This window comes from Gigantopelta aegis, chromosome 12 (genome assembly GCF_016097555.1).
Source record: "Gigantopelta aegis isolate Gae_Host chromosome 12, Gae_host_genome, whole genome shotgun sequence".
NCBI lineage: Eukaryota > Metazoa > Mollusca > Gastropoda > Neomphalida > Peltospiridae > Gigantopelta > Gigantopelta aegis.
The window spans coordinates 11,673,570-11,689,961 of record NC_054710.1 but is presented as its reverse complement, the minus strand read 5'-3'; the positions used below and the strand labels follow the sequence as shown (position 1 = coordinate 11,689,961).

Below are 16,392 nucleotides of genomic sequence, written 5' to 3'. Positions count from 1 at the left end.
CCATTGTGATAATGCCTGATGTTGGTAACATATGTGAGTAAGGTTAAAGGGCCATTCAACAATTATGTAAAGTCGGGGCCCTAATAAATATTTTATATTTTTATATTTATTTTATTTTATATTTTAGGAACCGTTGTCATAATGCCTGATCATCTGTTGGTAAAATGAGTAAGGTTAAAGGGCCATTCAACAATTATGTAAAGTCGGGGCCCTAATAAATATTTTATATTTTTATATTTATTTTATTTTATATTTTAGGAACCGTTGTCATAATGCCTGATCATCTGTTGGTAAAATGAGTAAGGTTAAAGGGCCATTCAACAATTATGTAAAGTCGGGGCCCTAATAAATATTTTTTATTTTTATATTTATTTTATTTTATATTTTAGGAACCGTTGTCATAATGCCTGATGATCTGTTGGTAACATGAGTGAGCTCCCTTCATATGTATCTTCGACAGAGCCAAACCACTCACCGAAAGACTTAACCAAGACTGAGGATACTCCCCGGTCCCAGGGACAGATTATCACACAGAATCCAGACTTGCTAAAGCTCCTCAACGAAGATTCTGATCCGACATTAACAGTCTCGCGGAACGGAACAGAAAATACTAATAACAGCAATTCAGCAGTATCTCAGCTGCTGCATAATGTAACTGAGGTGACAGGTTCTGATAAAGAGCCCGTTTCATCAGACTCCGACACTAATCAGCATACAGACATATCTGAAAGTCGACTCGTTGATAATACAGACATTGTTCACAAGACTGGCATAGGTTCTGATTCAAAAGAGGATCATAATTCGACATCTAGATCAGACACTGGAAGAGGAACCAGCCGTTCTCGTAGAGTAAGCCACGATTCCCCGGCAGACGTCATCCCGAGAAGGAGAAACATCAGTAACATTCAGTCATCTATTAACCCAGATATATTGAGAGCTTCAGGTTTGAGCCCTTTGGATGACAAGTATTTCTTTCCTAAGTATGTGTCACTGAAGTCTTCTGTGAAATCGTTTGAGGGTTTTCATAGTGAGGACACTGCTTTACCAAGTCATAGTGAGGACACTGCTTTACCAAGTCATAGTGAGGACACTGCTTTGCCAAGTCATAGTGAGGACACTGCTTTGCCAAGTTATAGTGAGGACACTGCTTTGCCAAGTCACAGTGAGGACACTGCTTTGCCAAGTCATAGTGAGGACACTGCTTTGCCAAGTCACAGTGAGGACACTGCTTTGCCAAGTCACAGTGAGGACACTGCTTTGCCAAGTCCTCTTCAGAGTGATCGGTCACTAAAAACCCAGACAGAACCAGTAAGCACAGACAGTGATCCGTTTGTCACTAAGGCAGATTATCCCAGCTTCGAAAAAGACGAAAACCGTTCTAGCTTGACTGACACAGAAAAAGATCGTAATGACTCCGAGAAGGTGAAAGACAACGACAAGGATAAGTCTGAAAAACAGTATCTGTTAGTTCCTGTTAAGATAGAGTCTCCCAAACGACAGGTTTTGAGAAGTTCTTCAACCAGTAAAGTCAGCGAAGACCTGTCTAGTGAGACCGTCATGGATTCCAACAAGCCGAGAAGGATCTACATCGAGCCTCCAGATCCGGATGAGGACGATGACATCCGCTTTGTGAGCAGTCGCATCGATGACTATGACGACAAGGCAGACACGTACAGACAGCTGGACGAAGCTGTGGTGTCCGAGACCAGTCTCCGCCCATCTAGGAGTGGCAAGCACGTTCGCTATGAAGACAGTGACCGGTATGAGGACCGCAGTCACTCTGTTGCCGCGCCGACACCTGTCAGAGGAGTCCCACTTCCCGTGGGACCAAAACTCGACCCAGCCGACGAGATTGCCCTCAGCAGGGAGCAGGACTATCAGAACTCGTTGAAAGAGCGAGTCAGGGAGAGCGAGAGACACGTTTCGGAAATAGAGGTCCCAAAGCTTCCCCTTTCCACGGAGGATAATGGCGAGTTTGTGGGAGATTCATTGGAGTACAGCGAAGACACGTACAGACAGAATCGAAGCAGCATGGCACGCGACTCTCTGGAACTTTACGACGGGCTGAGTGCGAGGGAGCGGGAACGAATCCAAGTGGTGGAGAAAGACGCCTGGAGCAACCCACCACCTGAGCCGTTCGGTCAGAGTGATCAACAACCTCCTCTGTACGACGGCTACAGAGAATACGGGCAAGAAAACATCTACGTGCAGGAGCCTGGTACTCTGTATCCCGCCGCTCTTCCTCCTGGTTACTATGGCGACTCGTGGCAGCAGACGGCATACATCCAAAGAGGCGACGCCATTGAGAGGTACGACGTTGCCGTGGAGCAGCAGTTTATTTCACACCAGATGCCGATGCCTGCTGGGAATTACGACCACGTGTACATCCATCCTGACGTGCCGCAGGAGGAACACAGCTACACCCAAGAGAGATTTGGTGTGGAGAATCCTGGAGGCGGGAACTTCCACTCTCCACCGCAGAGTGACATCGATGACAGAAGAGGCGAGAAGCAGGGATCGAAAAAGCTGCAAGCCGAACCCGAGAAACCACAGTACGATTATGTTTCGAACAATAAGTACGACTACGGTAAACAGCCGAGGAGAACGTACAGACAGATCCAGGACATAAAGGCCGAAGAGAAGGTGAAGCTGGAGACCGTGTTCATTAAACCGAAACCTAAGAAGAGTTCTACGAGCAAGCTGCCGGTGTTGAACAGACCTCAACCTCAACCTCAACATCATGAGATGAACAGGGAGGAACCAGTAGTGCGTAGGAGTCCCTCGAACAAAGCAGCGTCGGCTGAAAATCTCTGGGACAACCGGTCAGCCTTTCTCGCAGACCACAAGAACGGGAAGGTCAATCAGAAGAAGAAGCTGGTGAAGTACCCGAGCGAGAGCGGACTCAGCTCCAGGAGGCCGGAGGAGGGCGGGAAGTTCGCGTCTGCTCCGCCTCACGACAGAATGGCGATGATGCTGCCACTGTCAGCCCCGCTCTCCCCTGGGAGGCAGGCCCTCGTGATGAAGCCCATCACCCAGGAGATCATCACGGACGACGGCCAGAAGATCATCGTGGATGTCAAGCTGAGACTGTCGCCAGGAAACGCGCCGCCAGGGGAGTATCTACAGTTTGGACAGAGCCCTTCAAACCCGGGTCCGTACGGTGTCGGTGTTCCGTACGGATTTGCAGATGCAGCGGATGATAGAGTGAATCCTGCTGTACAGCAGTATGCTCCAAGACAGGTAAACTCATTACAAATAAGCATTTTGAGAGTATACAGCTAAAGCAATACATGTCCCCTACCTGACCCAACAATGTTTTGTATCTCCTAAATTCAAGGGCCAAACATCTGTGAAAAGTCAGTAATTTAAATCACCATGAAAGTTAAACTTGATCAGTAAGAGTACATGATAAACCTATTTAAAACATTTCACCTCAATATTTTTAGGTATTGCAAAATAAAGAGTCCTGAAATTTTTTTCTCTCCTATTTTCTAAGTTCAAGGGCCATAACTCTATAAAAAATGGGTAAATTACCATTAAAGTTAAACTTCATCTGTAACAGGACATGATAAAGCTATATACAAAGTTTCAGTTCAATATCTTAAAACCTTCTAAAAAAGAAGTCCGGAAAAACAATTTTCACATTGCGAGGGCCTTAACTCCATTAAAAATGTGTAAATTGACATGAAAGTCAAACTTGATCTGTAACGGTACATGATGAAGCTATACACAAAATTTTAGATTAATATCTCAAGGCCTTCTGGAAACACAAGTCCAGAAAACTAATGTTCATATCTCCTAAGTTCAAGGACCATACATGTAACTCCGTCAAAAATGGGTAAATCGCTATGAAAGTTAAACTTGATCTGTAACAAAATTTCAGCTCAATATCTCACCCCATCGGGGCCCTCCCCTATTCCGGCCAGACTGAAGTTCCCAATACGATGGGTGCTCCTTATAACACTCTGTCCCCCACTAACTAAACTTCCTGTGGCCTTGGCCCAACCTCCTGGGAAATTAACCTAGAGAACTCTGTATGGCATATATATTTTTAATTTAGAAGTGCGCGATAAAAAATTATAACAAAAAACTTTATTTATTTATTAATTTCTTTTTTATTAGAAATGGTGCATCAAAAATATCATTTTAAACCCCCATATCCCCATTGGCTTAATTTCAAAATTGACCTAAGTAATTTCTGCCCCAGATTGGACCCCTGGCTTCCAGAGGTCGAACCCGGGATGGACATGCTCGAAACCTTAGTGATATAGGAGCATGTTAAAAACATAACGATAACAATCAATATCTCAAAGCCGTCTGCAAAAAACCCATGTTGGGACAGACAGACAGAAGGATGGAGATGAAAACTATAATTCCCTCCAGTTGGACCAGTAGGGGATTAATACACAGGTCAGGGATGTATACCTAGCATAAAACAGGGCTATAGCTCTGGCACTCGCTAATAATTGACATTTAAAAAAAAAAAAGTTTAATAGACAATTTGGTGAATTGTTTTGCTCATCCAGAGCTAACCCTGTTAAATAACTGATGGAATGGGGAAGAGTGGGGAGGGTATTAAAACAGAATCGGTTCGCAGTCTTTCCCCAACTAGATAAAAAATAAATTGAAAATCTTTTTCTTCACATTTTTTCATAGGGGCAACTTTGACTATTTCCGGGCGGGACGTAGCCAGTGGTAAAGCGCTCGCTTGATGCACGGTTGGTTTGGGATCGATCCCCGTCAGTGGGCCCATTGGTCGATTTCTCGCTCCAGCCAGTGCACTACGACTGGTACATCAAAGGCTGTGGTATGTGCTATCCTGTCTATGGGATGGTGCATATAAAAGATCCCTTGCTGCTAATTGAAAAGAGTAGCCCATGAAGTGGTGACAGCGGGTTTCCTACCTCAATATCTGCGTGGTCCTTAACCATATGTCTAACATCATATAACCGTAAATAAAATGTGTTGAGTGCGTCGTTAAATAAAACATTTCCTCACATTACACTTCTGTATTTTATACACTGTATGTAACTACTCTAATAGACCCAGTGGTAAAGCTCTTGCTTAATGCGCAGTCGGTTTGGGATCGATCCCCGTCAGTGAGCCCATTGCGCTATTTCTCGCTCCAGCCAGTGCACCATGACTGGTACATCAAAGGCCGTGGTATGTGCTATCCTGTCTATATATATATTTTTTTTTTTCTTCTTCCAGATTAGTACTAATCAGTACCACCCATACACTGGCTACGACGTGCCTAGGAACGGCGAGTTTAAAGAGAACCGCGACGTCATGAGCCCGTACTCGAAAATCCCACCGATCCCCAAGAGCGGAGAGAGCCAGTTGTCACAGTTCGAGACGAACCTGGACGGTCCCTCGTGGCAGGAGTCCGAATCAGACAGTGAGGGCTACGCCGCCCAGTTCAAGAAGTCAAAGATGAAGAAGAAGGAGAAGCCGTGGTACACCATCTACAACATCGACGACTACCGCCGCATGCAGAAGGAAGTCCGACTCGGTACTCTCGGGCCAGACCTCGACAGCGCCACCTTCAGGGAACGGGTCAGTTAATACTCTGGGCATTCTCTAAACTATAAAAAAGGGGCAAACGTATTAAGTACATACAAGTAGCGCAGGTGCATATCAAATGGGTTTTTTGGCCTACTTATTCATTTAAGAAGTTCCATGTAGACCAGGTTATAATCTAGACAGTTTTTCACGGGTCCCTTTATAGGGAAAAACTTCATCATACATGTACAGTAAAACTCCTCGAAACCAGACACTCTCGGGACCAAGTAAAACTTCCCGTTTTAACAGGTATCCAGTTTAGAGAGGTTCTCTTCTGCACAGGTATTTATTTAAACAGGGATCATGAAAAACGTCCAGTTTTGAGGGAATTCTGGTTTACAGAGGGTCTGGTTTTGAGAGATTTCACTGTATATATATATGCAACATCATACAGTGCTCATTTCCTCCCCCCCCCCCCCCCCCCACCAAAAAACAACAACAACAAAACTTCCATCTTTAATAAACTTACTGCTGTCATCACCTGTACTAAACATTAAGAATACCAATGAAAGAGACATTGAGAATGTACTTACACTCATTTAATGTTAAAATAAATAAAACAATAGTTTTCATATATTCTGCTTAAATTAGAACTTTGACAGGTACAAGTATAAGATATATATAAAACTATATATAAAACTGGAACACAAATTTGATCAATGTATTGGTATTGATAATATTCTTGAGAATTAATCCCCTTTTTTCCATTTGATTTGTTATTAAATTTTGTCTAAGACAAACAATCCACATTACCCCACTGCTGCACCCCCTAAATTTAGTTTTTTAATCTGCACCTGTAGAGGCAGGTTCTTGCCCTCACTAATGGTGTTGTATACATTTTAGATGGACAAGAAAATGAGACAGGAGGAGTACGCGCGGCAGGTCAAGCTGAAGAACCAGAAGAATCTCGCCCACAGGAAACCCCCCACGTTCCCACGACCCAAGGAGACCAACGACATCATGAACAAACGCAAAGTGGTACGTTATGTCTGTCCAGCTGAGACCTAAGCCAGGGCCTCGTTCCACAAAGCCATCTACACTTAAAGTGATCTTAGGGCTAAGATAGCTTCGTGGAATGGGGCACTGGTGCTTATACAGCTTTTACAGTCGAGACTCGAGACTCTTAATTGAGTCTGAGACAGTAACGTCATGACAACGACATACAAATGTATGCATGTGATGTCATTTGAGATTGAGCCTGGACTCTAAAAGAGTTTTATAAGCACGGCACCAGGATACCAACGACAAACGCAAAGTGGTACGTGCTGTCTGTCCATCTAAGACCTGGCCTGGTGCTTATAAACCTACGCCATTCCTACAGTGTGTAAAACGGTTTTGGTGTTTATCATCACATGAACGTCAATAAAATATAATGTTAAATTCTTAAATATATATCGATATACATGTGTATATATATATATACAAATGTATATATATATATATATATATATATATATATATATATATATATATATATATATATATATATATATATATATATATAATATATATATATATATATATAATATATCTATATCTATATCTATATCTATATCTAATATATCTATATCTATATCTATATCTATATCTATCTATCTATATATATATATCTATCTAGATATACATGTGTATATATATCTATATATATGTGTGAGGGATTCAACTAAAGCACCCAGCATAATGTGTTATTATACTAAACATGCATAAACACCACTAAGGAGTCCGAGGTTTATTTCTCTTTGTTTAGACTTAAGGTACTTGGGAAATTCCTCCAAGACACTTAGACACTTGGACACTCGGACACACACACACACACACACATATATATACACATATATATATATAGACACACACACACACACACATAGAGAGAGAGAGAGAGCGTGCGAGTGAGTGAGAGCGCTGTTTCAATCTTTTTTTCCCTCTGAAACAAGTGTTCATATAGATGTATTTGAAGACACCAAATAGCCACAGTTTGTGTATTTATTTTTATTTATTGATTTAAAAAAAAATATATATATATATTTATTATTATTTTTTTAATTATTAGTATTATTTATTTATTTATTATTTGTTTATTTAAAAATTATTTGTTTTCATAAAGGTACAAATTTGGGCAAAAACAATAGAGATTTTCAGTCAAAATTAGCTAGCCTGAAACCTTTTCACCATGCATTTCCATCATTCTACCCACAATATTAGTTGTAATCCAGGATCGATTCCCGTCGATGGGCCCATGCATTGAGCTATTTCTCGTTCCAGCCAGTTGTCCACAGCTGGTGTAACAAAGACTGGTATGTACTATCCTGTCTGTGGGATGATGCATATAAAAGATTCCTTGCTGCTAATCAAAAAGAGTAGCCCATGAAGTGGCGACAGCAGGTTTCCTCTCTCAATATCTTTCTGGTCCATAACCATATGTCTGACGCCATATAACTGTAAATAAAATGTGTTGAGTGCATCGTTAAATAAAACATTTCCTTTCTTCCATTAAAAATGCGTAGTGATTTGTTTGCAACCCTGTTTACATGTAGCTGTTTGGCATTAATGCTAACATGAATAAATGTTGTTAGTTAGTTAGTTAGTTAGTTAGTTAGTTAGTTAATTATTTACTTACTTTCAGGCTGTGGAGTATGCTAAAAATGTACCCAAGCCGTCCCCTAAGCCGCGGGTGACGAAGTACAACTCGTACGAGCTGGCGTCTCAAGTGTCCCTGTCTCCGAAAGGTCAGCCTGGCAAGGAGACACTGGAATTCATCGACCTGGACAAACTACAGCAGCGTCACGAGAAAGACAAACAAAATGTTGCCACCATCAGGCAAAACATGGGATCAGATCGTGCCGTCTCACAAAATGCCTGATTTGAAGTGTTGATACAAAACATCGGATTTGGACTGTGCGATCTCACAACATATCTGATTTGAAGTCTTGATATAGAACATGGGATTCAAACCGTGCGATCTCACAAAATATCTGATTTGATGCGTTGATATAGAACATGGGATTCAAACCGTTCGATCTCACAAAATATCTGATTTGAAGTGTTGATCAATATAGAATATGGGATTCGGACTGTGCGATCTCACAAAATATCAGATTTGAAGTGTTCATATAGAACATGGGATTCGGAATGTGCGGTCTCACAAAATGCCTCATTTGAAGTCTAAAAATGTATTGAATGTGGGATTCGAATTGTGCTGTCTCACAAAATTCCTGATTTGAAGTCTTTATGGCACATGGAATTTCGACTTCGCGGTCTCACAAAATTCCTGCTTTGAAGTATTGATAGAATATTGGTTTCGAATTGTGCTGCCTCACAAAATGCTTGATTTAAAGTGTTGATATGACACATGGGAATCGAATTGTGTTGTGTCACCAAATGTCTTATTTGAAGTGTTGATATGACACATGGGATTAAAGTTGTGTTATCTCATAAAATTCCTAATTCGAAGTGTTGATAGGACATGGGATTCAAGTACCTGTATAGTGTTGTCTCACAAAATACCTGATTCAAAGTGTTGATAGGACATACATGGAATTCAAGTACCTGTATAGTGTTGTCTCACAAAATACCTGATTCAAAGTGTTGATAGGACATACATGGAATTCAAGTACCTGTATAGTGTTGTCTCACAAAATACCTGATTCAAAGTGTTGATAGGACATGCATGGGATTCAAGTACCTGCATAGTGTTGTCTCACAAAATGCCTGATTCAAAGTGTTGATAGGACATGCATGGGATTCAAGTACCTGTATAGTGTTGTCTCACAAAATACCTGATTCAAAGTGTTGATAGGATATGCATGGGATTCAAGTACCTGTATAGTGTTGTCTCACAAAATGCCTGATTCAAAGTGTTGATAGGACATGCATGGGATTCAAGTACCTGTATAGTGTTGTCTCACAAAATACCTGATTCAAAGTGTTGATAGGACATGCATGGGATTCAAGTACCTGTATAGTGTTGTCTCACAAAATGCCTGATTCGAAGTGTTGATAGGACATGGGATTCAAGTACCTGTATAGTGTTGTCTCACAAAATACCTGATTCAAAGTGTTGATAGGACATACATGGAATTCAAGTACCTGTATAGTGTTGTCTCACAAAATACCTGATTCAAAGTGTTGATAGGACATGCATGGGATTCAAGTACCTGCATAGTGTTGTCTCACAAAATGCCTGATTCAAAGTGTTGATAGGACAACAGGATGGTACATTCTCACAAAGACTCACAAAATTTCTGACTTTAAGTCTTGATACAGGGATTGAAATAAGTCGATAATAGTCGTTCAAGATACTACATGTACATGTCAAGAAAGGGGAGATAATATGACATTCTCCCAAGAATCTGATTAAACAAAGATGTATACACACCACTTAAAGGGACATAACCTAGTTTTTAAACACAAAGGCATATTTTTTACTGTTAATTGTAGCCCTTTTTCATAACTGAAATCATACTTTATCTAGATTTTATGGTTTAGATTATCAGTTTCCGTAAATTCGAAGTGTTTTTGGTCATCCTGGTGTTTTAATATCACAAAATGCTTTTCTCATATTTTAAAAAACGCACGTGCGCCTGAGAAGTAACAGTTATGGAGTCGAGTGTTGTCTATTTTTAGCAGCAGCATCATCCTTGAAGCCTGTCCACACTGTTCCCAGCAGCACAGATGCACCGTGACTGGTATATCAAAGGCAGTGGTATGTGCTATCCTGTCTGGGATGTGCTGTCCTGTCTGGGATGGTGCATATAAAATATCCCTTGCTTCTAATGTAAAGACTTAGCGGGTTTCCTCTCTAAGACTATATGTCACATTGGCATGTCTGACATCCAATAGCCGATGATTAATAAATCAATGTGCTCTAGTGGTGTCGGAAAACAAAACAAACTTTAGCTGTTAATTCTGTCACTGAATTTTTTTTATAGGATATTCCAAAATGTTTCTGTAATGGTTACTGTAAAGCAGATTTCCGATTTAACAGCATTATATAGTATTATACTGAATAAATTCTTAAATAAAGTCTTTATGAATGATTTCTATCATAATAGTATTATTGATATTTAATAATGTTATCATTTATTATTTTGTTATTTATTATTTTCTGTTGTTGTTATAATTGAACGACAAAAAGAACTGGTCAGAATAGTTCAATGCCAAATTTACAGACTATATATATACAGTCGAATCCACTTTATTGCATATCGGTTAATTTATAGCATAAATCGGTCATTTGCACAGAACCAAATAGCATTAAATCAATACAAATTATGTTGCATATAAACACTACGCTTCTTATATTTTGTTCAATGCACAATAGCATCTCTCTAACAAAATATACTGTAACATTAGTACACTGTAGCTGAAATCGGTTGACAATTAACAGTTTCTAATTTAAGCTATCTATATTTCGCCTGCACGTGAAAATTGCCCTTTGCCAACTAACACAGCTTCACTACTCGACACCCCTCAGAACAATAGGTGTGAACTGTGGAAAAGCCATGTGCAACAAACTACAACATGAATATTAGTAGCTAGACATAGCATCAATAAACACAACTACAGATTTGTAACAATGCAGAATTAAAAATATTTGATCTTACAAAATTTATACTGTTATTTTATTTATTATTATTTTAAAATACATGCATAAACAAATGAAACACATACATGTATCGGCATTAAGACAATGTTCTGCAGTTAAGAGTAAGATAGACTGTCCACAAGGCATTTGTAAAGTTTACCGTTGGTTATAATCTGGAAGTGGGGCTCTATCGGATAATCGGTTATACCAGTTATTGGCATAAATTTAACACGCACCGGGGCTATGCAATTAAGTGGATTTGACTATATATCCATCAAATAAGAATAAAAACTTCCAGTAATTTTTCATCAAGATCTGATAATTTAAGTTAAAAGTGATAATTATGATTTCCTACTTTCGGTACCTGCTGATCGATGTACTTATAGGATATTAAACTCGTTACCATTTCATATCATGTTTATGTCCAGAGTGAAATAAGTTTCAGTTGTTACAAGCTTTAGTGAGTGACAATGAAAAATTATTTCACGAGGGACATAAACATGATATGAAATGGTAGCGAGTTTAACATCCTATTTATTACCCATAATTGATCTTAATTTATATCACTTAACTCGTTTGGTTGACATTCCTGAAAATTATTTCACGAGGGACATAAACATGATACAAAATGGTAGCGAGTTTAACATCCTATTTATTACCCATAATTGATCTTAATTTATACCACTCAACTCTTTGGGTTGACATTCCTGTAAGGTTGTAGTGCACCAATTGATGACGTCACGAAGTGATACGTCCCACTTGACGTTCTAGTGGGACGTATCACTTTGAGATGTACCAAGATATGTTTAACCATATGGGTAATAATTGTAGGTATATCATTTTTGATCATATTTCTGGTTGTATTGTGTCTACAGGCAATAGGTTTTGCAACTGGTAACTGTTTGGAGTTTTTAATATACAATTTTGTACACCTCAAACACAGGCCTATTAATCTTTTTACAACAAATATTTAATTATAATCAGAATTGTGATTTTATATATTCAGATTCGAGCCGCAGAAAAAGTGCTGGATATTACCACATTGAATTAACGTAGTACATGTACATGTAGGTAACAAAATAATTGACATGCATGGTACAAAAGCATTTTCCATTATTTTGTTGTTAACATTAAGCATAATGAGCCAAAGCTACATTAAGCATTAAACATGATTCATCAAGTAAGCATTAAGCATAATGGGCCAGTTACGTTAAGTATAATGGGCCAAATTTACATTAAACATAAAATATGGATCAAAGTTACAATACACTGTACATAATATTGGCCAAAATTACATGTACATTAAGCAAAATGGGCCAACTTAACATTAAACATAATGGACCAAAATTACATTATGCATAATGGGCCAAATTTACATTAAGCATAATGAGCCAAATTTACATTAAGCAAAATGGACCAAATTTACATAATGGGCCAAATGTAGATGAATATAGCAGAACGGGTCTGTTACGAAATCTGTTTTTCTTAAACACAGGTATGTATTTGAACATAAATATAGTATGTACATGTAGTTACTTGTGTGTAAGACAAACACAGGTTTTATAAATTTGGCTGTTGGAGACACACACCCTCACACACACCCATCCCAAATCATCAACACTTTTAACTCTAAACTACATGTACATGAAAAGATTCTATTAAAGTGACAGACCCTAGTTTTTAAACACTATGGTATATTTTTCACTACTATAGGGCTGTTTTTTTGTTAACTGAAATCAGACATTAATAAGATTTTATTGTTTAGATTATCCACTTCCATACATCCGAAGTGTTTCTGGTCATCCTGGTGTTTTTAATATCACAAAATGCATGTTTCATATTTTTAAAAATGCATGTCCGTCTAAGAAGAAATGGTTATGCAGTCAAGTTCTAGTCTGATTTTAAAGGATATTTGCCTGATTCAATGTCACAGACTCTTGTTTCACTCAGTTGTAACCATATCCAGATGTGTTACAATTATATAAATTTAACTATTCTTAATGTCCATTTACACAGACTAAAACTAGGGTCATGCATGCTCCTTTAAAGGTAGTACAAAACCAAATAACCTCCGGCTGGGTCAAAGTTCAAGGTGCACCCAACTTTTGATAGAGAAGTGAACACCACAAGTCCTGTCATTGGTAATAAATGTGAGTGTGTTGATTTTCATCTGGGAAAACAATGTATGCAATTTTATTTCATCTAGTACCACTGTGTAAAGTAGCCTTGTGCTTGAAACATGTATGGGGTACCTGTAAGAAAAAAAGGACTCATATTTTGTGCGGAAATAGGGTAGTCATAGAGGCTACCTGTTATCTCTGAAATGATCAGGTTGACCCCCAATTTCTTTCTGATTAACTTTAAGGGTGAGGGGTGGTAGTATTTATATCCGTGGTGTCTATGTCGATTGATAAGCTGCAGGTAGAAATTTTAGCCACATACATGTATGTTACAATTGTCTTCTATGGGATTTGATTTGGTGGTATGCACCCTAAAGAATCACCCACTTGTTAATCCTTTATTTATTTAAACTTTGAGGAATAGTACCATGATATGCATAATGCATCTATTAATTATTTGTAACAATATGCTAATTATATGCACCATGACATGCATAATGCATCTATTGATTATTTGTAACAATATGGTAATTATAAGCACCATGACATGCGTAATGCATTTATTGATTATTCTTAACAATATGTTAATTATATGTTTTATTTTAATCAAAATTAATAGCCTACATTTATTTATTATTCTTACTATGTTAACGTCTTATTTTCATCAAAATTAAAGGGACTGTCCTGACTTTCTTTCCTGCATTGTAAGAATGTTTCCGATTAATAAAATCTTTTAACTTTTAAAAATACACATTAAATATATTTTAGAATATCAATGTCTGTATATTCAATGTGTCTCTGGTCATCTTAATATTTGTAAGAAGCCCAAACTGGATTTTGTTTTCAAATAATTTTGTATGTACAGAAACAAATTTTTTTAGAAAATAAAATGAAATTTAACCTAGTACAAATACTAGAATGATCAGAAACACGTTTAATATACAGCCACTAATATTTTATGCAGAAAAATATATTTGATATGTAATTACAATCTTTAAAAAGTCTCTGTTAGTCAATAACATCTTAAACATTGCAGCAACCTCAGGACTTTCCCTTTAACATAGAAGTGATTTTAAAACATCACCCATATTACAACATTTATATATTACATTATTTTACTAGATGTGAATACGTATACACGAGTGATTTTATTGTTTAACTTTAATTATGAATCTTGGGCAGTATATATAAACACATTTTTAATTAAACACCTTACATTTATTGGTTTTAATAGATGTGGAAATTTCAGCACAAGTCTGACATGCACCCTGGTTTTTTGTTTTGTTTTTTACACTAAAATAAAAGAAATTTGTGTGTGAAAAGACATGAATTAACACATACAGCATTACCATCAAACTTATAAATAACTTCTTTTTTTAAAATTTAATTTCAACTTAACCCAGCCTCTTTACATTCATTCATTTGTACTTATTTCCGTGCTTATAAATCAAATTTAAAGTTCAAGCACGCTGTCCTGGGCACACAACACAGGACAGTGGTATTATAGTTAGTGAGACAAGAAATCAGTCGATTCAGTGTCTAGTGGACTTACAAAAATGTACGCCTACCCACCGAGTTGCTAAAACTCGCTCTGGGTGGAAGCCGGTACTGGGGAGCGAACCCAATACCTATTTACCAACATTAAGTCCACTATACATCACTGAGGATTGGTACCCAACCTCTGTGGGTGTGGGTAATTTTGGGGCATGCTTCCATCAGATAACTGTTCAAGCTAGGTCTAAATTTTAGGGAGAAGTGACTTCTCCCTCCAGACCTTGAGAGGGAGAAGTTTTTAACCAGAGGAAGACTTGAATTTATTTCTATTTTTTAGTAATTTAATTGCGTTTTTATGTTAAATCACGTGATGTCCCGTTTTTGCAGACACTGATTACGAGTTATTACTGTTTATACTTCAAAGAAACAAATTGTATGGACGATATGATCCTAAATATCAAATTACGGATTCATGTGATGACATGTACATTCTTTTATTTTCCTTTATATTATCTTCAAAGACTGGGATAATTAATCCTTAATTAAGCACGTCACCATCTCCAAATTCCTGGTCAGTCACCCGTGAACGACTTATTTGTTTTGCATTACCATAGTTTGACACCCAATAGCCGATGTATTTTTCGTGCTGGGGTGTCGTTAAACATTCATTCATTCCATCCATTCACCCGTGAACGCATGTTGCCAAGCATGTGGCCTCTGTTTTGACAAGGCGAGATCAAGGTGAAGTTTGGGCTCACTTCGCCTGGTCGCGTGAGCCCTGTCAAGCACACCTGTCGTGGGCACAATCTCTGACTTCACCAGAGATTTCTGTCCACGAAAGGCCACAGCCTCTGACCCCACCCCCACCCCCCGACCTCCCCACACACAGGTTTAAAGTGTACTAGAAGAGTGCAGCTGGGTACACAGTAAGCTGTGTGAAAGTTCAGATCAGTCCACTTTAAAAGGGGGGATTCAATAGGTCAGAGGTCAGGTTACGGTTTCTCCATTTTATAAATAGATTTATGTCGTTTCCATGCAAACCATATCCAAGACTTTCACATTCTGTACATTTCAAATAATATATTTTTGTTTATCATCAGTAATATTTGTATATTTTGTTCTAAAATGCTTGTACCAAGAATTCAGAGTGAAAAATCAGCCTATTTTTATATATATGATATCGGTACATCATTTGTCTTTTTGAAGACTTTTTTCCTATATTTCCCTTGAATAAATGAACCATGATAATAATTGTACATTCTTTGATAGCTGAAAAGTGCTACATTGTAAAATGTATGATTTGTTGTTGTCGTGTATATACATGTACATGTATATGTAAACTTTACTTGTAACAAAAACTTTTGGTTGGTTTTTAACATTTAACTCAAAAAAGTGCCATCTGAAATAATCATAACGTCAACCATGACAACCATATATCATTTATCCAATAACTTACCCATAATATTCATATAATAAACACATAAATATTTTACTGTATTAACCAGGTTAATATACCTTTTGCTAACAATGGGTCATTTGTTTACAAGCCAACCTGAACATAACATTTTGATAAGATTTAGTAAAAGTCTGTTGATGTCAAACTACATTCAGAGGCGGATTTTGTGACAGTTA

At 38.0% G+C, this 16,392-nt stretch overlaps 1 protein-coding gene across 1 annotated transcript; it reads left to right on the top strand.

Annotated features, from left to right (window-relative positions):
* The first annotated feature begins 395 nt into the window (after positions 1-395).
* LOC121386561 lies at positions 396-8,427 on the top strand. Its single transcript, XM_041517504.1, has 4 exons — positions 396-3,240; positions 5,212-5,556; positions 6,406-6,540; positions 8,186-8,427. Exons 1-4 carry the CDS (start codon positions 427-429, stop codon positions 8,420-8,422), a joined length of 3,531 nt encoding a protein of 1,176 aa, XP_041373438.1. The 5' UTR covers positions 396-426; the 3' UTR covers positions 8,423-8,427.
* The last annotated feature ends 7,965 nt before the right edge of the window (positions 8,428-16,392 follow it).